Genomic DNA, 25,756 nt, shown 5'->3' with positions numbered 1-25,756 from the left:
GTCTGTACTGTACTGGAGTCCAGATCTTTCTAGATTGCCTCTTCTGATGTCTAATAAGGTCTAGGGGTAATCTATAATAATAGTGTCCTAATATGTAACAACAATAAATCATGAACAGGCTTGCAAATATCCCAAAACATATTTAGTCTATTTTTGGTAGTATTAAGGTTCACTGTGTTTCTCAGGAGAGTTTGTTTTTTGTTGTTACCATCTGGAGAGCAGTGTTGTGCTCCTAAGTAGTCATTGATGTGCTTGTATTTAAACATGTTCTTGATGACTAATTGATATAGCAAGGACTTCCAAAATCAGGAGTGAGACACCCAATTTTCCTTTGAAAGTGTCTTCATTCTTCTGAAAAATCTCATACTAGAAACACTGAACAATGTGTGAAAAAATTATTCTAGTAGGACTAAGAGTTTTATAGTTAGCATACAGTTTAATTGAAAATAGGCATAATGAGAGCAAAAGCCAAGGTATCCAAAATGCGTGTTTTGCTTGAAAAACAAGAAAAGTCACCTAATAAGTTACCTTTTGATTGTGGTAGAAAAATATCAGTTCCTACAGTGTTTCTTTGCTTTTTATTGCCCTTTCTGTCTAACTGCTCCACCTCTTCAGTATCACTTTTTTCCCTCCAGGTCATCAGTCCCAGCAGGGGTATTCTGCGCAATGGTCTCTGTTTTGTTCTTGTTAGGTGGGTTTTTTTTGGTTTACAAGTTTTCCATTGAATTCATGAAGGAGTATTCCACTGTAATTTCCAAATCCATCTCAAAATAGTATACATTGTATAAATACAAAGTATTTGATATTTGCTTTTGCTACATATTTTCCTTTCTTTCAAAAGGCAAGCTCTGAGGGTCTCAGTTCTCTGTGTGTGTTGTGCTCTCCAACAGGTACTAAAGGCTTTCGTAAAATCATCCTTGAGTTGTGACGTTTGTTCATGAATTTGTTATCTCATGTCCTTGTCAAGAAAAAGTTCTTCTCCTGCAAATCGCCACCTGGCAGTACCCACCCTGCAGCTTTCCCAGTCTGCAGCTTGCTTATTTGTATTTCCATAGTGTCTAACAGTCCTGGAATCAGGAAAAACAAACAAACAAACAAACAAAAAAAAAAAAAAAACAAAAAAAAAAAAAAACCAAAAAAAAAAAAAAACCAAAAAAAAAACAAAACAAAAAAAAAAAAAAAAAAAAAAAACAAAACAAAACAAAAAAAACCCCAAACAAACAAAAAAAAAAGAACTAAAAATACTGGAATGCAGGTGCAGTTGCAAATTTGCCTTAGAAGCTGAGACAGGTGACTTATTCCATCTGGGGTGCACTTTTACCTTTGTTGGTAAAATTTCTTGCTAAAATGCTTGTGTCTGTAGGTGGTGCTTGAGACCAGGAGCTTTGAAAATGAAATGCTGAAGTGTTGATCCTTGCACTGAGCTGGTCTCCTGAATTCTCACTTCTCCTTGCAGAGGCAGGCTGGGGTGTCTGCAAGATTAAGTGCAGTATCTCAGTGGTGATGCTGCTGTTTGGCAGCTAGAGGAAGGAGAGGAGGGAATTTTTCTTCTTATGCTTGACAGGAAAAAGACCCCAGCAAAACAAATGTCTCATAGGACTGTGAGTTTGGCCTTGTGTATTCGTGCACATTCACTGAATGATATATTAACACCCTGTCTTTGTTTTCTTTTCTTCTGCTGCAGAAGAAAAAGACATTTGGTGCAGATAGGAAACTTGAATTATTTTATCAGGTTTCAGAAAAAAAAAATAGCAAATTTTTTAATTAATTCCTTAGAACTGGGGAAAGCCAGTTTCCCAAATGGGACTCAGTCTCCGTTTATAAACAAGTTTCGGTGATTCATGTCCTGCAAATCTTTTATAATGTGGAATAGTGCCATGTTATAAAACAGAGAGGGAAAGCCTGTATCTAAATTACTAGAGATTTTTTTCTCAACTTTGGAAATTTTTTCAAGGAGGTGGAAGAATGTACTCTATTGAAAAACAGCCAAGTTCTCTCTCTCTCAAATAAATATTATTAATTTTTTTTTATTACTAAGCTAGCTTTAAAGTCAAAGACTGAAGCCTGTGGGATCAGCTTTGCTAAAGAAAGGCAGTTCATCTTCTTTTTCTGTGTTCATTGCCTTTACTGTCAGCTGTATTGGCCATTTGCTTGGTTTCCCAGAAATGTGTACTTCTGGCATGGTTTTTCAGACAGGGGAATTTTTTTGGAAGCTTTCAGTTGGCAACAGTAGAATGCATAACTCAATAGATGCATTTTTACCTGGATGTGAGTGTGTTTTCTTTCACTTTGAAGGCTGAATTAGTACCCTTCAGCAGAGACAAGTAAAATGATCTTTCTTCACCTGCTGTGCAGAGAAAGTTTTCTTTGATCTAGGCACATACTTAGCACCTGTATTTCTGCCTGATTGTATTTGGGATAATGGCTGTCTAGTATTGCCAGAAATGCAGCCTCTTATCATTCTGTAGAATATTTTGGTAGTATGCTATGAAATAATTTTCCTTAAGAGCTTTTAATTAACCATTTAGTGGTAAATTATTGTGATACCTTTAGCTGCGGAAGCAAAATAAACATTTTAACTTGAGAAAATTTATTGACAAAGACACTTCTTCATTTGCTTTTACTACATATATTATTACTTATTTCATGGTTTCATCTAGACCTCTCCACTTAGTTTCCTAAACCTTCTGTATAAGCTGACTTTTTAACCATTTCTTTTCAGATATCTGCATCTGAAGCAGAAGTATATCTATAAAAACTCCAGCAACTAATCCTCAATTCAAAGATATTTTTAAAAAACATATCTGGAGGCTTATGACTGTCAGATCAGGCTGCAGGCAGAAAGCAGGCTGGAAAGATTATTGATTTTTTTTTTCTTTAGCTGTTTTGTTTGTTTGTTTTCAAAGTGGTTTCCAAGCACTTGACAATGAAATACATTCGGAGACCAGAAAATTAAAAAGTACAGCAAAGCTTTGCAGAACTTTTGTGCTCAGAGAACTGATCTGTCACAACTGACTAAGAAAACACTTTCTTTTTTTTTAAGAGAATTGAGCATTTGGTCAGCTATGCTAAAAAAAAAAAAAAAAAAAAAAAAAGATACACAGCCAGAGCCAGTTAAGCCAAGAAATAAGTAATAACAAACAGTCAGAGACATACCAGTTATTTTCTGCTTTCCCCTTTAAGAGGTTAAGTCTAAAGAGACTGGTAATATCTTAGCTGCCCTCATTTTCTCTATCACATAACCTTTAACCTTCTTTACAGCTGACAAGGTTTTGAAGCAATGCTGTCCTCACATATTTTCCCATTATTGGCTTGGAATACTTTTCCCTTTCTGATCTATATGATCATCACTAGATGCACTGACTGCTCTTTAAAAGTCATTTAAAAGTCCATAATGACTATTGAGCTCTTTTAAATATTGGCCAACAACTGCTGGCTTCAGTGGTCAAGAATCTGAATCTGTTCTTTTGCTACCTTATCTGTGTAAAAAGAAATTCAGAATTTATTTTTTTCTGACCACAGGCGCAAGGGTAGCTTGACATGAAGCCCAGGGCAGAAATCAGGGCATTCCCATGTGCTGTACCTTCCAACACTTATGGAATCCTGCTTGTAGTAGCTGCTCTTAAAGAAAGGGCAGTTTACACTGAAGCATGTTGTTCAAGCCTGCTGTTGTTACGGCATGAATTTGCATGTGAATGCTTTCTGTATGCACCCACATTTTTTTTTACTTAGCATAGATTTATGGGAGGCTCTTTCCAGATTTTAAAATTTCAAACGTGAAAGACCTTTCAGGCAAAGACTTTAAGGTGAATTTTCTGTGCAAATACACTCACAGTCAGTCAGGAGGTTTGCAGTCCTTTTGAGGATGAGATTAGAGTCTGAAGTACTAAATAAACAGCTACATGGCAACTTTTTAAGCATCTGAGGCTGGATCACACACTGATACTGAGTCAACATGGTCTGAATGTAGGAGAAAGCAAATATGGCATGGGCTGTGTAAACACATAGGTTTGCCTTAGGAAAGTTCCTTCATTGTTCTTGATAATGCTCAGGCCTCAGGGCAGAGAGATTTCAAAACTGTGGGTACAGCAGCTCTGGTTCATGGAGAAATGTTTATTCCAGGAATGATCAGAAGTGTAAAAACCAAGACTGGGAAATGGTGAAAAAAATAGGAGTTTTTAAGGGAGGTGCTATTAGAGATGTGATATCAGTCATCTTGTATGTAAGAGGTTGCTGCAGAGGCAGAGGATAAACTGTTCTTTGTCTGCTGGAGATAGGACAAAGTAATGTGCTTAAAATGGAGCAGGAGATAGTTGTGGAGCACATTTGGAATGCTGATGATAGTGCCAGTTAAGTGACATGAATATATTGCCCAAGGAAATGAAATGGTTATGGGATGTGCTATTTTTTAAGATGGACAACTGTTAAAAGTGGTTTAGTTCCAGTGGCTTTTTCTGGTGGAGACAATGGATGTAACACCCTTCATACTGTTTTTAAAAACAAAGACCTGTAGTATAAGGACATTTATATTTAGTAACAACTGCTCTGTTGCACTCCAGGCAACCATGGTCAAGGTTTTACCTTCTTCTGACAATTATTTTGTAACTTTATAATTAAAACAAGCCTATAAATGGAAATCTTTTCTCCTGACTAATGGCATTTAATTATGTGACATGAGGCTTCTAATTGCGAACTTTTCAGCAAGTTATAAAATGTGAAAAAGAACTAGGGAGTCCATTCTTGTTACAAAAGTTGTGGTTTACAAGACTCATCTTACCCTGCAGGAGACTACATAGGTTTACTTCTGTGCCTGACTATGAAATTGAAATTAAAACTGCTTGAGTTAGGAGAAGTTGGTATGACTCAGATTTCTTGTAATGAGCTGCTATGATGTTACTCTTAAAACTTCTGCAGTAGGAGGACAACTCAGTGAGCTACGTGTTGAAAGAGGTGCAGAAAAACAGATTTTCTTAAAACACACACACACACACACACACACATGTAGTTGCTGAATCTACCTCATAAACCTGGCGTCACCAAGCAGGTTTTGCAGATATCTACAAAGATAATGTGTTTAGAGACTTGGGATTAATATGAGAGGCTTGGGATTTAATTAACATCACAGCTCAGTTCTCTCTTCTTCAAGTGGCATCAGTGCCTTTCAATCTTCACTTGACTTTGCCATAATCTTTCCTTGACTTTGCCAGCTGATAGACGACTGTCGATTGTGCTATAGAGTTTGAAATTTTGGGGTTGGACTTTTCTGCAAACCAGAAATAGCCTTTGAAGAAATCCTCAGAAACAGATAAAATTTACACAGACTGAAATAGAAATCAGTCATTTTATTAATGTAACTCCCAGGTTTGTCTGAGTGGTTTTCATGCTGGTTATGAAGTTAGAGCTTTGTGAGCAAAGTTTAAACATGGAGATAGCATCCCATATTTTCATTAATAGCAGAGAAATAGAATATGAGTAGCCTGAGATACACCAGAATGCAGAGGGGGAATTTTGCACAGAGATTATATATTTTATGTGCTGGTTGGTTCTTGATTCATCTTTACCTGGATTTGTCAACCTTTGCTCCTGATTTGGCATCTAATAACAGCATGGATATTACAAATAAGGAATATATGAAAAACACTCTTTGGGGGCAGTGTAGCTTAAATTAGTATGTGTTTTGTGAGGTTTTGAAGTGATTTGAGAACACGCTGAAATTAACATAATTACTAAGTTTTATGGGTACCTTTCCGTATGTAACAGTGATCTTGACAATAGTATTTCTCTCATCTCTTGTGCTGCCTGGACTGTTCCTTCAACCCAGTTATTGCAGACCAAGAGAAAGAAGAGAAATGGCTTTTTGTGAGGAGCTCTGGATTATTTGGCATAGTGCTGTTGTGTTTTTCCTCACACAGGGCTGATTGGTAATGGACAGAAGAGCATTTCACGCTTTTCCAGCTGCCCCCTAAGAGAAGATTCCTTAAAAAAAGCAAACAAAAAACCAAGCTAATAAAAATACATGGGTTGAGGGAGCACAGACCTGGTGGCACAGGGAACTTCAGAGTAAAGGATTTTAAATATTACTTCTAGACAAAGTTTGTTGTTCTGATGATATTCATCTGGCTTTGGAAGGTATTTCTGAGTCAAGGTCAGGAGCCTTTCAAAATAGAATCCTGGACAAAATGGGAACAAAGCTGCTCTGTAGAACAGGTAGACTTGGTCATTTCTAACATGAAAATGACCCAGCTCCTGCTGTTGGTTGTTGAGAAGACCTCTGGCTATATGAGAGCTATGGTCTCTGGAACGGTGCTTATGTCTTCACAGATTTCAGGTAGCAGGGAAAAACCGTGCACCAGGACAGTGCTTTTGGAAAGGTTTTCCTTCAGTTTTTCCCTTTTGAGAACAAAATGTGACAGTGTTTGATGTGTGCATGGAACTGTGTTCCCAGGATCCTGCTGACCAGCTAACCTTCTATTTTTAAAACAAGAAACTTGTTAAATCTTCAATGAAAACACTAAACATAATATTCCAGATAAGTTTTTACTCTAACATCAGTAGCTGCAGGAAGAAGTATTTTTTTATAAAGAAATGGCTCACTTTTTTTTCTCCATTATTTTTCCTCCAGGGGTTATTAGTTAACACTAGATTGAACCAGTGATCTTGGGTGATCAGGTCTGGTTCTGCAATGTCTTGGGCATCCTATAGCTTTGAATCACAGCTTTTTGAGAACTGAGCAGAGAAAAGAAAACAGATGGTGTGTTGGTTTTAAATGCATAAATTAATCAGAGGACATTCCCTGTTCATGGTTTACAGTATCCTTTGTAGATATGGCATTTCATCTAAGGTGTAGAGGCTTATCATAGGAGAACACTTTGCCATGTCTGTTCTATTCTGATATTAGGTTATTCTGAAGAGTACCTATGAACTGTAGAGTTTTATATGTCTGTGACTCTTGAGGAAATGTCTTGGAGAAAATGCATGAATCAAGGATTTATTGTAACAGAGAAGATGTTTGCCAGATGAAGGAAAGGAGTTGCTAAGCCTGGGAACATTACTGAAGAAGAAAAGTGTATGGAACAAAAAGTGGCATTTGTGGCATACCAGGTCCAGAATTTAAAACTTTGGTCTTTTTTTTAATTATTATTTCTGTATTTAATTTTAGAACTGACCAGCTTTTTTGAAGATGACGTTTACTCCTGCTTAAAGCTGCTATTCTTAAACAGTAGAAGAATGTGGAAGAACTCAAGCCTCCGCTGCCTTTTAGCACTAGCTGTTTTATGCTTAAGAAGCTTAATGTATAGCCAAGAGATAGGTAAGTTTATTGCAATGTAATTCACTAACTGCTTTTTCTGTGTAGCTTCTGTATCTTGTAATTGCATTGCTTTCCTATTATATGTATGTTAAAACCCGTCACCTCTGTGGCCCCACACCATCCCAGGGATGGAGGCAGTGACAGGCCTGGACTCTGCTTTCTACCAGCACCCAGCAGCATCTTGCAAACCAGTGCAAATCTGGGTGTGAAATTCTTCATAGTACCACTGATAATCTGCATAGGTGTTGGTGTAAATGTCTGCATTAAAACCTTTTTGCTGTATATGTTGGCTCTCTTCAACCATTTCACAGATTATCATTAACTATCCTTCTGTCATTAATTGCCCTCCATGTCTGACATGGAGGAGGCCATAAAACTCATTAGGTTAAAATCAAAGCTTATGGTGTTGCCATTGGCCCAAAGCCTGCTTATTAGGCCAGGCAAGGAATGGGTATTGTGGAAAGAGGCAGCTGCCTCTGTTATATGCATGAGTATAAATCCAGATTTCAGGTACTTCTACAAGTCTGTGAGTCTGTGGCTGTCTAATCAGGCACACAAGTCATTAAACAGTTTTAAAATACTAGTCAGACATGCATGCAATAAGCATTTAAGAAGTATGGCTACAGATGTGGAAAATAGCAGTTGTTTTACAGTTGCTCATTTTTGACCTGCAGTTTTTTACTGTATTTCTTATACAATTTCAGTCTCTCCAGGGGACCCCCAGAATTTGAAATGTGTAACGCACAATTTACACAAAATGCTCTGCATTTGGGATGTCTCTTCTAGAAGAAGACATGGACAAACTGACTTTTGCTACACTACCAAGTAAGTCTGTCCACATACCTGGTTAAAAAATACCAAATTGTGATGAAGGTACAGTTTTTCCTCAGACACTGCCCATGGAAATTGTGATGCTGTTGTTTCCCAGCATCTCCCCACCAGTTTTCCTTGGGTGGTGCTTCCCCTAGGCCCTGTTAGCTCAGGCAATGGCAGGGTTTCTGGCAAAGCCGTTCCATGCTAATAATTTGCCTGCCAAAATCTGCTTGCTGCTTTCAAAGGACTGGAAGATGCTCTTGTTTTTTCAGACTTCTCTGTGTGTCTGCCTATCCCTTGCTCAGAGTTTTCATGAGGGATATCTTCAAAACAGGTTCAGTCCAAAAGGAAATGAGAGTTGGAAGCAGTGAATCCTGATGTTGTGGGCCAAAGCAGTAGAATATATGACACAAGTATTGAGATTCATGTGGATTTTGTGTGGAAAAACATGAACAATCTCTCAGCAACTGCTTTAGAACCTTTATAAATTTTAAGCTGTATTAGAGAAAAGATAAAAATTATTTCATAATTGAAACAGCTTTTCTGAAGTGGATGCAAGTTAAGAATTTTGAGAAAAGTTTAAAAAATCTTTTATCTTCTGTGTGTTTTTTTTTTTTTTTCATTAATGAGAACTACATGTTCAATTCCCCATGCTGTGGGTCTGCCAAATGCTTATCATATGCTAGGGATGAATTCAAATCCATTCTGCATCTTGATCCTGCCCCCAGTCCAGATATTTGTACTGTCTTTTTTTTTTTTTTTTTCCTGTAAATTCTGCAGACAGCCCAGACTTTTCCTTGGGGTCCCAGGGCTTGGCTGCACTTAGTCCACCTACATGCTTGATTTTCTGTGTCTCATTATTCCTGCTGCATTGCTAGCTATCATTTCTATTTAAAAACAGCATATATATGACTCTGTGGCCAGAGTTCAGAAGTGCAGAGTTCATGAAGTACTCCCTCTGAACAGGAACAATCATGTGGCTGCTGCTGTTTCTCCTTAGCAAGGCAAGACAGGCTGAGGTCCCTGAAGCAGAAAGTCTGAGATGAGCTTGGTGCAGACATCCCTGAGGGAGAGAGGTTTTGTTTTTCAGTTGCCCAAACATCCTCTAATAATATCTCAGTACCAAAAAGGAACAGCCTTTCTGAGCACTCAAGTCTCAGCTGGCCTTTGCTAGCCCAGAGTCTTGTATGAATCTTAAGAGCTCAACCCAAGCTCTTGACTCCAGCTGATGGGAGCTCCAGGGTCCTGTTCCAGTTCATAAGTGAGTAACAGTCCCTCAGCAGGAAGTCTGGCATTGTTTTCTCTGCTTTCCTTCCTGCCGTCATTCCCCCAAGAGGAAGGTCTGGATTTTTCCAAACTTTCTGCCTTTCTAGTTGCATATCAGTGATAATGAGCAAAGGGACTTGACCCGTCCATTATTGTTTCCTGTATATATCTTCAAGACAAAAGCCAGATCACATTGTGTTGAGCACTGCACAAACATTAAGCACAGGCTACATTTTCACCTGGGATCTTAGGAATCCTTTGCCCTGCTCTCTGCTCTTTCCCTATGAGCTGAGTAGCAGAAGGGAGCTAAAAGATTTGTTCTTAGATGTGGACACAGGTGGTAATCCTCCTCTTTCAACCCTTGTCCCCTCACTTTGAAAAGAAATGGAGGGAGAGTGAGTCAGGAAACATGAAGGGAGGGGACAATGCTACTTGGTTTGGTTTGAGGTTCTTTGTTTTTCTTAATTTGAAATGTTGATTCATGGTGACTAGGTTTCAGAAACATGTCTTTTGTTGTCCTCAAGTTTAATTAGATAGTAAGAATTTTTTTTTCACGAAAAGGGTTGTAAAGGATTGTCTGCTCAGGGAACTGGTGGAGTCAGCATTCCTGCAAGTGTTAAAAACCACTTAAGAACATGGTTGAATGGTGAACATGGTGCTTGTGCTAGGTTAACAGTTGCATTGATGACCTTAAAGGTTTTTCCCAACCTTAACGATTCTATAGTTTTGGTTAAAGAGCGAGGTTTTCGCTTTGAACACTTTGAAGTGTTCTCTTAACAACTAGTTGGTTGCATTATGCAGCCAGTGCACAACCAACCACTATGATAAAAGTGACTTGAAAGATGAGGGAATGCCATTAATCTGATACTAACCAAAGCCCAAGCAAGTCTCACTCCTTCACAAACTTGATATGGAGCTTTATGTTTATTACAGAGAATTTGTGTTTTATTAGTGTGCAATAATAGGACTTAACTTGCCTTAGCTTCCTATGAGCTGAAATAACTGCTTAATCCTCTCTGTCTTTTTAGTGACCTTACCCCTCAAGTGTGTTTTAAAACTAAGGAGAGAAGGGCTGAGATTCCAGTCCCAGAGAGCTCCATCACAGTGACAATCAAAAGCTCTGGAACTGCTTTTCCTACCAAAGAATTTGTAATTCACCAGAAAGACATCCGTAAGTATCAGGTCATACGTGTGTACCTAAGGCTTTTATACTCTGTATACACGCTTCAGATGTGTATGCTTGCAGGTTTCTTTGGCAACATTCCTGTCTATAGAATGTTGATATTCTGGCTCCATGAGAAGCTTCCATATATCACATATCGTTTTCTCTAACCCTTCAAAAGAAAGAATACTCCTCTTACCCATAGTCCATAGCAGAAAAAATCAAAGGCAGAATGTGAGAAGGGAAACAAAATACAACGATACATCACTCACTCTTCTCCCTTTTTAGTCCTAGTTAGGAAGCATTTGTAAACAAATTCCTAATCTTCATACATAAGTAAATTAGACTTTTTCCCAATTCCTTCCAGGCAAAGAAGGAAGTTGTAAACAGAAGATGGCAGTGATACAATCTATCATGCTTGGTCTAGTTTTTGCCTTTGGTTTGCCTGCTTACTCCTTCAGTGTAGTCAAATTTTCATGTCAGTAACACTTCTTATCCATGATTCTGTTTCCAGTCAAGAGCAGCTCAAGAACTTACACAAAACGCAAATCAAAAATATTTGATTAACATGATAAGCCTCTCAGGTTCATCACAGGTTATTGTGGGCAGTGTATTGATTGTGCTGAACACTTTGCAAGTTCTCAGCTCCTTGGTCAGGACTAAAGTTGTATGTATCACACATATTTTTAAATGTTTTAGCTTACATAAGGCCCAATGAACCCCCATAATCCTTGTACTACCAAGGTTCTTCTCTGTTTTCTCAATCTCTTGCTTCACCACAACACATTTGTAGAAGAGATGCTTCTGTTTAATCTCCCTGTCTTGTCTCTGTCAGGACCTTGTGCCCTTAATACTTTTTGTGGCTTAAAATCACTTTCCCTGTGATCTTCAGAACCTCATGTAAGCGTCTTCCATCGTGTACTTCTGGTTTCCTTCCTCGCCACTCTCCCTTTTGTTGCAAGTCCCCACTTCCCTACTGGTCTCCAAAACATGCTTCTTCTTTTGGGAGTGTTTCTTCTCCCATTCTTCTCCCATTCTCCCTAGAAGAGTTCTCATGCACACTTCAAAGACTGCCACCATATTTCCTTTATCACTGTGATATTGAAGGAAGGTTGGGAAAGATGGGATATCTTCCCTGAAGAGTCATATTCACAATCAGTTATTTGCCCATCTACATGCTGAGGTATTAAAAGAAAATGCTACCTGATGATTCATCAGCACCTTGCTTTCCTGAGAACTCTCATGCTCAAGTAGACACAGAGCCTTGTTCTAATTACAGAGGTTGAGTTACATGCTTGTATGGCTACTAGCCAGTTCAGAGCAGAGAGATATGGCTGTTAAACATCTGTAGGGCTGGTGCTGCTGACTAATGACCTGAATATGGCTTTTTTCCCCCCGATCTTTTTCAAGCCTTTGTTCCTGTCACTCCACACATTCTTAGTTTAAAGCCTGACTTTCCAACTTCCACATTAAATCTAAAGTGGAGTGATAATGGATCAATCTTCCCATATGGACTGGATGCCCTTTGGGAAATTCAGATACTCCGAAAAGAAGCTATGGAAGTAGTCACACAAGTAAGTACCTTTCTTTTTTTATGAAAAATATATGCACAGTTTTTTTGCCTTTGTTATGTTCTGAGAGGTCACTTTAAAAAACTGGGAATGATGAAAGATAGTAGAGCTTTGCAGGACCTGAGTGTAATCATGCTTTTGGCAGGTAACTTTTTGTTAAATTTCACAGTTAGAAGAACACTGGCTACTGTACTGTTGGTACTTAGTCACAGCAGTTTGGTTTTGGTTTTTTTTTTTCTGGTACAGGGACTCTGGAATTAGAACTTATGAATATGGCAGATACTTTACACCATGGTCTCTATATCTCCAACAGTGTCTCCAGTTTTGATCATCTCTGAATGCTCAGCTTGCTTTTTTCTTTTTTTGTAACCAGAGGTTCTTCCAGACTAGTTTGTAGCTCTGTCCTATAAATTTTACTAATGGAGAAAAGATGAAATGTGCAGCCTGGGACTAATATTAGAAAAGTTTTATTTTTGAGAAGTTGGAACATTTCACTGCCTATGAGAGGCCCAGGGTGCAGTATACCTCTTTAAATGCTTGGGAATCCTCCTGCTCTCCCTCAAATATCTGCCCTCTAGTATTACTGGCTGACAGTCTATCTGGCTGGTGGTCTGTTTAGCAACTTAAACTTTCGTCCAGATAAATTCATAGCACAACTAAAAGTTAGGTAGAACACTCCAATAATCAATGAGAATTTTATTATTTACTTCACCTAACTTGCCATTCTGTTGAAACTTTGGAGATTATATGTCATTACTAACATGTGTTCATAAGCTCTGTCTTGGTTGATTTCTTGGTGCAAAACTTTTGCAGGTTACTTACTACTCAAAACTGACTCATGAAGACATCATTCTTTCTTGGAACTGGACATCAGATATGCCTCTGGAGTGCACATCACACTATGTGAAGATTCGCTGTTACATTAATGCAACACAGTTTGTTGGCCCCAAGGATTGGAGTGACTGGAGTCCAGCAGAAATGATCCCTGGTATGTTTGTTCCCTTGCAACCACATGGACTTTTCTTCCTGTATAAGAATTAAGCCTAAGTCAGAGGAAGAGCATTAGGCGGTGATGGGCTACTGCATTTGAGACTGTTTTTTTTTTTTATTAGAGAAATAACACAATCACTACTTAATGAAACCTAGCAAATATTTGTTTGTATGCGTTGTTGTGTTCCTCATTCACATTTTAGCTGATCAGCACCATGTTTATAGCACATTGTTCATATGAGGTTTCTTGTTTGGTTTTTTGTTTGTTTTCTTCTTTTTCTGCTAGGAAAAGACACCGAGCCTGGTGGAAGTGGAGTGTTTCCTCTGGACCCTGTGGTGGCAGTAGGTTCAGATTTGACATTTTGTTGTGTCCATGAAGAAGATCAACACATAACAAATATGACTTATGGATCAAAATCCTATACAATGATCCAACTGAGCCGTCGAAGCCATGCCATCAGAGTGCTAAATGCCAGCGTTTCAAATACCAGCGGAACGAATGTAGTCTGCAGACTCGAAAATGGATACGAAGGAAGTGTCGTGTTTGTAGGATGTATGTATCATGTTTACTAACCTTAGGAAAATCAAAATCGTTTTGGTCTGCTAGGAAAAAAGTACTATTTTTTTTTCCCTCCTGGGGAAAAAAGTTTGGAAGTTGAACTGGGGATTGTGCTTGTTTGATTTCACTGTGGAAAGGTCGGCTCACAGAGTCACTAAGTCTGGAAGGATGAGAAAGTACCTCATTAGAACCTGCCCCAGTGCTTCTCTCATTGGTTCTAAGGTACTTTTTCATAATCTGGAATGCCAAGTAGTTTATTGCCATATGAATATTCAACCCCTGTCTCTGTCTCTATCAGTTTATGTTTATATCTGTTCTAGTATAGTCCATGACTAGATGAGAGTAAGAGAAGAACTGTACGTGCAAACAGTAATTTACCAATCAGTCAAGTGAAGACAGCAGTTAAACTTGGAGCAACAGCAGATGCTTATCCAGGGCAGAAGTTCCTTGGGAGCTAACTACAGCAAAGGAAGCTAGGCAGTAATTCCTCTTTCCTAGGCATCCTTCTAAAACATCTTTTTAGTGTTTTCTTTAAAGATACTGGCTCGCTATGTATCTGTGTCTGGCTCTCAGTAGCCACGGGAGGGAGGTTTGCTGGCTCGCTGTCCTGCTTGTGGCCGGAGGGCAAACACCTGAGTGGCCAGCCCCGAGTTTCTGCCCAGACTGGTGCGGGTGTTGGTGATCACTGCGGCGTGGGGAGCACAGCAGAGGCACAGAGCACGAGGAAACCGAGGCAGAGGAATAAGGGAAGGACACTTGGCTGAGTCTGCAAAGATTTAATCTCCAAGGGGGGCAGAGCAAGTGACAAAGCCGAACATGAAGGGACTTTTAAAGGGCAGAGGGAACACGGGGAGGACACAACCTGTGAGCAATAGGGGGGCATTAGAGAGGGGTGCAGGGTAAGGGCTCCCCAGTAGAAACCAACATGGGGAGGGAGCAAACCTCACAACCCAATTCTGCTACCAGGAAGGGATGAGAGACAGGGAGCACTCCAGAACCAAAGGACTGTGCTATCTTTGACAGACAGGGGTAAGACAAGGGAACAAGGGAGGTATACAGGGAGACAGACAGGTAGATTGACATACATTTTGACAGGGAAAACTGTGGTAAACAACTCAGGACTGAACCATTAGGGAAACCAAATGGGGTACATAGAATGAACCATTACAAACTTGTAACAAGGAATATTAAAACATACTACAGAAGAACATGCTACAGAAGAATGTGAAATAACAGACCATGTAAGGCTCAGACATATGTTCCAGAAACAGATACCTATTAAATGACTTAGTGTCATTTAAGTCATGATTTAATGTCATGATTTAATGTCATGACTTAACCTCATTCTTCTTCCCCATAATTGGTCACATTAAAGCCTTTTGTTTTTTTTCTCACAGGAAATTTGAGAGTTGTTGTCTTCCAATAGTTTCTCATTAGAATCCCATTCCCCCTGCCTTTGAATTTAAGGTCCTTGGAGTTGAGGAAAAGGACAGGAGAAACTGGAATAACTTTGAAAATGTGTTCTGATCTTCAGCCTGTGCATTTTGTCATTGACTTGGTCTGTTAGGGGTTCACTAGGAAATGCAAAACAGAATTCAGCCTCTTATTACTTCTCAGTGATACCATTTTAATGTTACTCGTGCGAAATTTGCTTTTGTGGGAAAATCTTCTAGGTAAATAAGTCAATGCTTCAAGAATGAAATCTGTGACAATCCCTTAGGTTTTTCCTTCACATTTTTTTTTTTTTTTTAACAAATGGGATGCAAAATCTGTTTTTTATCAGTATTACTTCTTGTAGTACCTGCTTAGTAGGGAGAGGTCTTGTTATGGTCCTCTTGCTGGTAAGGGGAAGAAAAGGTGAAGAAAGTAAATATGTATACATAAGACTTTGGTTAAGCCTAGGTCTAGCAAAACAGGTGTTCTTTTCTAGCTTGCTGCTCATAATCTGAACTAAGTCTGCTGCTGTTGCCTTGTTTGTTATTTCCCCTTCTCTAGGGCAGAGAGAAGGGGATATATCTCAATGTGGATATTGTTGCTCTACCTTTGGCATACACTTTTCCAGTTTCATACACCTCAAGTGTACAAGACCTGAAATAAGTACTCTGCCTAGTTTCACATTGGCATGGTTAATCTCTGTTGGGAGCACTGCCCATCTTTTCCAGCAAGGCACTCACTGCTGCTCTAGTATGGACACAAACAAGACTTAAAAGGAAAAGATAGACACTTCCAAAGACATGGTGAAGAGGATGAGCCATTCAGGGCTTGCTTTAATTTTCAAATTCAGTGTGGAATTCATGCTAAAGGGACTATTTTCTTGACACGACTTGTTTGGAGAATTCAAAGCACTGGTGGGGCTGGCATGTTAGAAAATGTGATGCACAGCTCACAGCATTCCTGCATTGCTCAGTGGCTGAACTGATGCTCAGAATTTCAGAAAACTCTTGGCAGAGTTTCAGTGAAAGACTTCCAGGTCAGAGCCTGGAGCTTGTGAACATGTTTGCATGAGATTTGTCAGATTACCCACCCACTTAGAATTCTAGAGTCAAATGTTAGTCAGATGGGGCTGATAATTATCCATCTCTTTTATTGTAATTTCTTTAAAGCATATTACTTGTGTGGTTGGGGTGTAGCTGTTGCCATGTATCTTTGAAGCATGCAATCTAGACCCAGCAAAACAAAAGAGCAATGCTTTGAGGAAGCCAGTAACCCAAATGTCACACTAGGATGGCAAAACCTCAGCTAACAGTTTTGGTTTCCTTTCATGCTACAGATGCTCCTGATACTCCCCAAAACCTCATCTGTGAAACACCCAACTTTCTGATAATAAAATGCACCTGGAAACCGGGCAGGCCCAGTGGACTATATGGAGAACGAAGAACAAGATACAGTTTATTTGAAAGGTAAAATTAACCAGCACTACAATGAATAAAAGGATACAACTGGAATACCTCCATTGCTGCCTGGGACTTACTTCACCATACCTATTTAAATGTGATTGCTTAGAGCCTAAAATACTTTTCAAGAGTTTTAGCAAGCTGTACCTAAACTAAATTTGGAAAACCCTGGTCTAGCCCTGCAAAATTAAAATGGGAATTAAGGATAACTTTCCCTAAGGTTTATGCCATTATGAACCCACAATCAGATCAAGGGCTTAGTGTATCAGGCTGCTGCCAACATGTATACAAGGACAGTATGAAAATACAGGGAAATAGTAGGAGTCATTCACTAATTTTTAATTTTTTTGTATGAAACCTGGGTCAGATCATTTCAGACATTTACTGAGCTTCTGCTAAGCAGAATGACAGAAGTTCACTGAGAAACAATTGTAAGACAGGTAGTAGGGCCAAATGCCACTAGGGAAAATGGCTGTTAGCCTCCATCTGTTCTCCCACTGTTAAAGAGTTGGAGCAAGCAGAGTAAATGTTATCAATAAAACATTGAAAAGGACAAATAACCCAGGTTTCACCCAAAGGAAGAAGCAGTCAGGTAGTATCCTACTACATAGTCTTTTAGGCTAGGCCATGTAAAGCATTAAAAAAGAAGAAATATTAGAGTAGCACTTGCGAAGTGCAACCACTTCCCTGGTGGTTGTGATTAGAAGTTAGTGAGGAGTTAACAAAATTTCCTATGGTGAGAGGAGGCTCTCATGTCATTCCAAAGGAGCAGTCAGGGAAAGAAGCCAGGAGAGGCCTGAGTCACACAAAATGATGAGAAATGGAATCTCATGGTGGTTTAGAAGCATACTGGAGGCAATGAGGTTTGAGTTGCAGTCACAGATGTCATCTAGAGTGCCAGTGCTAAAAAGCCACTGGGTAGGGTGCAGAGGTGGACAAAACAGGGCAGATATTCACAGGAAAGGCATTTTAGACACTGATTGCCGCATATTCATCTTATAAGTAAGAATGTTGTCCTGTCGTGTTTTGCTCAGCCCAAATCTGTGAGATTAATATGATGCATTTCAGGATAAATACTCTCATCCTTACTGTCAGCCTACACTGAACTCAGAGCTCAGCTAGAACACAGTAAAAATGCCTGAAAGAAGAAGACGTTAGTTAAACTTGTGCTACTGAATGAGAGGCTTACACAGATTGTAATTAAAACATACATTTACCTACATACAGATAGACAATTTAGATTTTATCCCTAAAGATGCACCACTATTCTTGGCTGTTACCAGACTGCCTCTCCTGCTTTTGATCAAAAGACAGTTAGGACTAGTGGATATATTCCGTGTAACAAACCTGAGTTCAAATTTGACAGGGCTTATAGAAAGACAGTGTGTGTAGCATCTCACTAGTTCACAAAGCAATTAAGAAAATTCTTTAAATGCAAATGTATGCTGATCTGAACAAAGATGCATTAAATCAGAATCTTAGCTGTGACTTGCAAGGTGGTTTTTCAGGATCTACCTGTTTTCCAGGCTTTTGAGAAGTGAGAGAATGGAAATGTTATGCTAGTGGAAGAGGAGAGTTTCACATGAGAACAGGGCAGGTCATGACTGATGCCACTTTAACGTTGTGGTGTTAGCTATGCCTCTGCAATCAAATCATTCTGTAAGCCATGTGAACTGAACCCATCATTCTGTACCATGTTTTCTGTCTGGACTTCTGAGTGTTGCTAGGAATGAACTTACTCAAAAATTAAACTTTTCCTTCCCCTCTTTACTTTGTAGAACATCTGGTAAAAATGTTTCATGCGAAGTCAATGAAGTGAACAGAGACCATGTTTGTGGCTTTCCAGTACTGCCTGATCAAAAAACCTATGATTTCATATTAGGTGTCTCCAATCCTATTGGGCAAGCACAGTCATCTCTTTTGGTTGATATAACTAAAAGAGGTAAGGCTTATGACTTACAATGGGAAAAAGATGTTTCCTACGTGCTGTTTGTTAGTTTTGGTTTTGAAGAGCTCTGACATGGTATGCTTTTCATTATTTTCGTTAATTGTCACTAGATTATTGCCATATTCAATAATTTAAATTGAAAACTACTCAGGGCATGTCTTGAGGCAGTGATGAACTGTACAGGCAGATGCCAGTTCTCAACAGCAGTGCTGCTGTTTTGGACAGCCTGCTATGTGATAAATGCTAATATGTGATCTAATAATTAGACAGCTGCTGTTTATCATGGAATCCCAGAGTGTCTGGGGTTGGAAGGGTGCTCAAGAATCATTTAGTTCCAGTACAGCACACACATTCCCCATGCCCCACTTCCTGCCATGGAAAGGGATGCCATGCACTGGATCAGGTTGCTCAGGGCCCTATCCAACCTTGCCTTGAGCACTTCCAGTGATGAGGCAGCCACAGCTTCTCTGAGCAAGTTTATGTTTTGCTCCATATTCTATTACACATCAACAATTAATATTTAGGTGTAACTTTATGAACTTGTATGTAAATGACCCTGTACTTCAGTGTCTGCACATAGGGCAAAATATGACACAATTTTACAGCAGGAGGATTTGGAGCATAAAAAAATAACATAAAAAGACAGAAGGTAATATCAGGACTAATGCATGCTATTGCTAATAGCCATGATCATCTGCTGTTAGGGTTTGGAGAAAGAAGAAACTTCTCTCATTTAGACCTTCAGTTTGAAAAAGGAAAGGAAGAGACCACCTCAGTAGCACTGCCTGCACCACCCTTTTCTCCGTCACAGTCACAGCTGAGCTTTCAGGGATTCCTACTGGTTACAGTATTCTGCTGTTCCACAAAAAACTGAATTAAATGTGAGGATAGTACTTTTTTTTTGTCCAGGCCCTAGTTCAACTAGCCCTAGATTAGAATTGTCAGAGTAAATTGACAGAGTTGAGAAAAGCATAATTTGTTTCTGTTAATTGTTGACTGGGCTGTTTCACACCCAGGTGATATACTGCTGTTTCCTATTTGTTTCCTTTTCTTTCTTTCCTACACTGTCCACTTAATTCCCAAAGTACAGTACATATTTCCTTAAGGTATCTGGACCAAATCCATCAACAGATATTTTTTTCTCTGATAGCTGTGAATGTTAGTACTGAATTTTATTGAAAAATTATGTGAAGGGAGTTTTGGGGTGGGGTCATTTAGGAATCCTCCTTTGTCCTAGTCTTTGTCCTAGATTTTAAGTCCTAATTTAAAAAGTTCACAGAAGTTGAGTAAAGTTGAGTAAATTTCACCTGTGGTCATCTGAAATAGCTGGTGTTTTGCTCTTTTGATAAAATCAGTTAAGAGGAAAAATGTTTTTCTTTGTCTCAACTCCTTATCATGTGTGCAGTACACTCAGTCTAAAATAAATGTGTTTCCATATTTGATAGCTGAGAAGATAGTTAGGAATGAGAGCGCTTGCAGGTGCTTTCTCAGCACCAGTTTTCCAGTTGCTGATTGAAACACTTATCCTTCTGATTCTCTCTGATCTTCTAAAATAAGATTTTTCTGAACTATAGTAAATGGGGTTTTTTTCTTATAACTGAAGGTTTTTTCTTTATTTTTAAGTTCATCCGAAAACGCCAGAAAAGTTAACTGTTACTGGGGACAACTCTACAAGCATTCAGCTGCGTTGGTTTATAAATGGCAGCTTTGCTGAGACCAGGCTTCTGTGTCAAATTGAAATTAGCAGTAGTCACTCTGAGAGAAAACTGGTAAGCATTACTGTTAAAAGATAATTTTTTTGAACAAATGGTAAACTTTTTCACTGAACTAATCACATTTCTGAACAAATGGTAAACTTTTTCACTGAACTAATCACATTTCAAATTTATTTCTCACTAAGAGCTTCATTCTGATGGTCTTATTAAATCATTAATGCAGTAATGAGTAGAAGTTCATTTACTAAAGTAAGAAAAATTCTTGCTCATCTCTGTTATTGCCTGGTTTGGTTGGTTGGGTAGTTTGTTTTTTTTTTGTTGTTGTTGTTGTTTTGAACACTAGAGAAAAGGCAAATTATGCACCATTTTATTTGGTACTTGAAAGGGGTGCATAGTAGTTTATGCTGACCTTTTAGATAACAGTCCATGTCCTTTGTCTTTCCTGGTGCAAGCTGTATTAAGACATTCTTGTTCCAGGATGCATTGCTGCCCTACAGACTTCCACACTGGCTGCTTCAGATCTTGAAGTCTGCAGTTGAATTTCTCCCTTTTTCCCCTCAGAGAACAGGTCATTTATTTGCTGTCAGCAGTTGACATGCACGTGGCCCTATTAGGCAGCTGCTCATAAACCTGCTCATATGTCTGTGATGTTAGAGGCAGGATAGGGAAAGATTCTCCCATCAGGATGTATCAGCAGGTAAACTCCAGTTTAGCTGGAGTAACTTCTGCAGCATGAAGTTAGCATGGTCTCACTGGAGAAGCCTAATGAGAAGTGCATTTTCAGCTGGCCTGAGATTTACCACCAGTTTCTTTGTGCATACTTATCTCTGACTATTTCAAATAGACACATAATGAATTCTCAGGTAGGTCTTAGTGCACAGAGCCTGAATTTTTCATTTGAGCACATTAACCTCAGAGACTTATTTTTGCAATGCTTGTTTGATTTTTAGCAGTATTCTGTTAATCTCTGCACACAGCTTTGAGTAATGTAAATGAGGCCACAGAAATAGTGCAGCTTAGACTGAAGATAATCATTATGTACATGCCTCCATAATAAGAGGGTGCATGCTTTCTAAGAGTATTTTTAAAATTCTTTTGTCCTGGTTTGAAAAGCAAAACCAGTGAGAGGCTCTAAGTCAGAAAAACAATTTATTAGGAAAAAGGGAACAAAGAACCAAATACATACAATAGCACAAAAGAAGAACCACTGACAGAGTTAGAGATACAACCTGACACTTGCTGGCTAGGGTGGTGGTAGCAGATATAGTTCTGTCCAAGCAGTGATCCTGTAGACTGATGTAGTTTCCCTCTGGAGGCTCAGTGTAGAGAAGGTCTCAGCTGTTCCTCTTGGAAGAGGGGATCTCCTTGCTGTCTGCACAACCCCGCTTATATTCTTGATGGCATCGTTTGGCTCCACCCTCTGGGTGGAGCATCTCACAATAGAATGCTGTGATCTTATCAGTCATGTGGCTAAAATAACTTAACTCTGAGTCACAAGATAAGGAAAAAAAGGGATTGCAGCTCGAGGTGGTAATGGAATACACCCCAAAAAGCACTTAATGACTGCAGAAGCCTTAAGCTTTTATATTTTGTCTGTAATAACGTGTTGAGTAATACCAGAGATTAGGTACTACAAAAGGAACTCAGATATTTTTGGAATATGCAGCTCAAAACCTGGGGCATTCACTCATTTGTGAACTCTGCTTCTGCATCTATCCGCTAGGATAGTGGGAGAGGGTCAAGACTTACACTTCCACAGCAGTTTCCTTCACCTGTATCAGAGCCCTCACCCATGGATATTTTGTATGCAGCAAATAGCTTGGCAAAAGCTGTTACAGCTTTCTTATATGGTTTCTGGTTGCTTAATAAAAACTCCAGGAGTTCTCTGTCACAAAAGTAGCTGTGAAATTGCTATGGAGTTTTTCATGGCATTTTGAGAATGTTTTCAGAAGCGCCATCCACATAAGAGATTGTTGGCTTTTCTAGGATTTTTCAAGTTGTCATTTGGCTTTAGAAATGCTCAATTAGTTGCATCTTAAAGTCACTTGCAGTCCAGTTTTTGGCTGCTGTGATGCACATGTATTATAATTAGATGCAGTAAAAAAATATTCCCAAGCTTAGGGCTTCTTTAAGTAATTGTGGAATTGAAATTCTCTCTAGACTCACACCACTTTAAGAATAATAGGAGAGACTAGTCCTATCATAAGAGCTGTGAACTGAGATCACATATTATCATCTGAAGGAAAAATGAAGGCAGCAGACTTCATGATAAACACCCTGTTCAAAGAGATGTTTTTAGTGAATTCCTGTGCATGTCTCATAGGAAAATGGCCTTTGTTCCCACAGTCTGATGTGCATGTGCTCAGTGAGACTGTGGGTCCTGAACACCAGAATCCTGGCCTGCCTCATGTGAGCAGTTTTGCTGCATGTGGGAGACAGGGGGACTGAACGGGATAGATGGGAAACAACCACCTGCTACTGTGTGCAGAACTCACCCTGTTGAAGAATCATATATGTTGCAGCTCCTGTATTCTTCAATTTCTGTCTATATGTAACTTTATTTTGGTGGATCTCTGAAGTTTTTTTCCTTGTTTAGGGTGACTGCATGGGACATTTTTTTCCCATTATTTTCTTCATAGGGCTTGACTACAGCTTTGACACTGCCAGTATTTTTGGGGGACAAAAACCCTCACATTTTTAAAGTGTTGACTAGCTGTGTAATCTAGGAGAAAAAAAAATCCATGTGTCATGTCAATTTCTGTAAATTTTTTAACAGCACAATGTCTCCATTCCTGGGCGGAAATCTTCAACTTACACAGCTCAGCTGAATGCATTGCGCCCTGACACCAAATACCAGCTCAGGGTGCGCTGCGCAGCTGCTGACCACTTCTGGAGGTGGAGTGACTGGAGCAGGGGAGTGGATCAGACAACATCAGAAGCCCGTAAGTTCATCTAACTCTTGATGATAAAATGTTGAACTTGTGAAGATATGTATTTTAAAATTAGTAATCTAAAAAACCTAACTTTTCAATAGATGATAAATTGTCTACTGTGCTACTGGGGAAAAAAAACTACCACTCTTATTTTGTTATTTAGCTCCTGCAAGAGGACCAGATATCTGGAGAGAGAGAAGTCCTTCTGGTGAAAGCCTAATAGTCTTCTGGAAGGTAGATAGAACATGTAAAATATTATGTAATGTAACTGTACAAAAAACTACTTACTTACACATTTATAAGTTTAGTGAAGTTTATAGTCAATAAACCAGACTGCTTTCCTTAACTTTTTATAGAACCATCGAGACAAATATTTTTCCCCAAATAAGAATGTTATTAAAATTTTATAATTTAAGCATCACTTTGAGAAGCATTTCACATGAAGAATTAAATGTTTTATGCATCTCAGTTGAAAATTAATAACTTAAGAATTTATATGCTAATTCTCAAAGTCACACTTGAGTTACATTTTTGCCTTACAATCTTACACAGTCATCAGACTAGATCAGGAGCAGTAAATTCATATTATCCTATGTCATCTTCTGTATATTGAATTTTGGTTTTAATGTACTCTTTGTCTGTTCATAGCCTTTATCCCTTTCTGAAACCAATGGAAAAATAGTGTCTCACGAAGTGTCCTGCTACCTGCTAGAGACACTACTGGAGCATAAAGTAGTCTTTGAACCCTCAAACAGTACTGAGATAAAACTTGGAAAAAGTGATTGTATAATAAGCGTTGTAGCCAGAAACCATGCAGGATCATCTCCCCCTTCAAGGATAACAAGCGTGGAACTTCCAAGTGGTGAGTGCTCCCAACTGAGAGTTAAGCACCTTCAAAGCTTGGGGAATATCTAGGAGATTTCCTTTATTGAAAAATAATTTTTTTTTTTGTGTGTGTTTATTTCCTCACACAAATCTGCTGGGGGTGGGGGGAAATGCTGCTTTGCTCTTGGAGTAGTGTCTCACCAGTTAATTTGTGCTCTTTACATAAAATAAAGATGTGCGGTCTTTACATCTGTTTGCACTTTTCAAAAGCATTGATGTGGATCCCTGATATTTGGGGAGCTCAGTGTATTTCTGTGTGTTCTTGTTGAGACACTGAGAAGTGTTACATGCCAAAGAGATTCCGAAGTTTTGGAGGCAATGTGTGGTTTTTAAGGTGAGAATTGTTTGTTCAATGCCTGTGAACTCTGCAGGAGAATATTAATTTGCCTGGTTGGTAAAGTGTTGGCATCTTTGTGCTAGGGAGACAGTATTTGAAATGGAGGTAGGGCTTTAGCTTCCCAATTAAAACACTGCTACTCTTGCTGAGGGCTTTGTAAAGGGAAATAGCTGAGCCAGAAAATGATTTTCTGCTCTTAACACTGAGCTTGGAGAGTAGATAATATTGCAGAGCAGTTATTGAGAGTCCACGCTTCTCTGCACAGCAGACAGTGTAATCTCCCAAAGCCTAAACCCTTAGCTCCAAATCTGGCTGGTGTTCTGCAGGGAGGACAGATTCACACAGCAAGGCCTGTCACCACTTGCTTGCTAGGAGTGTTCATGGGTCTGCTTCTCCTTGTCGACCTGGAGAACAGGTGTCACAGCTGGTTTTCTGGCAACTCAGCTTCTGCTAAGACATGGCCATCTCTCATAGGAAGAAATGTGTTCTGGCTGGGATTCAGAGTGAAATGAAAAAACAAGTTTGTTTCTGTGTGAAGGAAAACCATGTGAAATACGTTTCCTCTGCTTCTCCAGAACAAAAAAAATCGCAGAATAGGTCAGGTTGGAAGGGCCCACAGTCCAGCCTCCTCACCGAAGCAGTGCCATCCCAGAGCAGATGGTGCTTGGGTATCTCCATAACCTGTCTGGGAAATCTGTCCCAGTGCTTGGTCACTGCACAGGAAAGTTCTTCCTTGTACTCATATTCATGTGTATCAGTTTCTGTCCTGTTGCTCAGCACTACCAAGCAGAGCCTGGTCCCTCCCTGCAGGCTTTGACGGACACTGAGATGATGAGGTCCCCTCTCAGTTGTCTCTTCTCAAGGCTGAACAGGCCCAGCTCCCTCAGCCTGTCCTAGTAAGAGAGATGCTCCAGTCCCTTGTGCATCTTTGTTGCCCTCTGCTGGACCCATGCCAGGAGCTCCATGTCCCTGTTGTCCTGAGGAGCCCAGAACTGAGCACAGCACCAATGCTAATACCTGGTAGTATATTCTTAGTCTGCCCATTGGAGGGGAAAGTAACTGTATGGGACAGTTGATTTGAAATGCTTTTATAGCTCTCCTTCAGCAGAGATAGAGTGAGGCTCTGGGAATCAGAGGTCTCTGTAACAGGTTTGTGGTGTGGGATAGCTGGTGGTAGCTAGAGCTTGGCATTCATTTATAGCTTTCTCTTAGATGTCTGAGATTCCCTTTGGTGTTACCCAACTTGTACTCATTAAAGATTTGTTCCTGAGTTAGTATAGGAATTGAGTCACTGACTGGAGTCATACAAGATGGCTCATTCAAATAACTGGATGGCACTTTTGCCCAGACATCTTTTCTGGCTGCTTCCTGTAC

The 25,756-nt window shown here is 39.4% G+C and overlaps 1 protein-coding gene across 5 annotated transcripts in view; it reads left to right on the top strand.

Moving 5' to 3' along the window:
- Positions 1-25,756, top strand: part of LOC110482369 (LIF receptor subunit alpha) — an 87,013-nt gene that overhangs the window by 45,599 nt on the left and 15,658 nt on the right. For all 5 annotated transcript variants that reach the window (XM_085568133.1, XM_021551576.4, XM_021551569.4 and 2 more), the window contains 12 exons: positions 7,160-7,309; positions 8,014-8,134; positions 10,417-10,559; positions 11,961-12,124; positions 12,935-13,109; positions 13,398-13,664; positions 16,441-16,570; positions 18,343-18,506; positions 20,136-20,281; positions 23,004-23,169; positions 23,324-23,394; positions 23,809-24,022. In XM_085568133.1, the coding sequence (XP_085424259.1) occupies positions 7,160-7,309; positions 8,014-8,134; positions 10,417-10,559; positions 11,961-12,124; positions 12,935-13,109; positions 13,398-13,664; positions 16,441-16,570; positions 18,343-18,506; positions 20,136-20,281; positions 23,004-23,169; positions 23,324-23,394; positions 23,809-24,022 (1,911 nt within the window). The remainder of the gene's footprint in view (positions 1-7,159; positions 7,310-8,013; positions 8,135-10,416; positions 10,560-11,960; positions 12,125-12,934; positions 13,110-13,397; positions 13,665-16,440; positions 16,571-18,342; positions 18,507-20,135; positions 20,282-23,003; positions 23,170-23,323; positions 23,395-23,808; positions 24,023-25,756) is intronic.

Source organism: Lonchura striata, chromosome Z, assembly GCF_050655825.1.
Source record: "Lonchura striata isolate lonStrDom1 chromosome Z, ASM5065582v1, whole genome shotgun sequence".
Lineage (NCBI taxonomy): Eukaryota > Metazoa > Chordata > Aves > Passeriformes > Estrildidae > Lonchura > Lonchura striata.
Note: the sequence above shows the minus strand (reverse complement) of the source record. Positions and strands in the feature narration are given on the sequence as shown.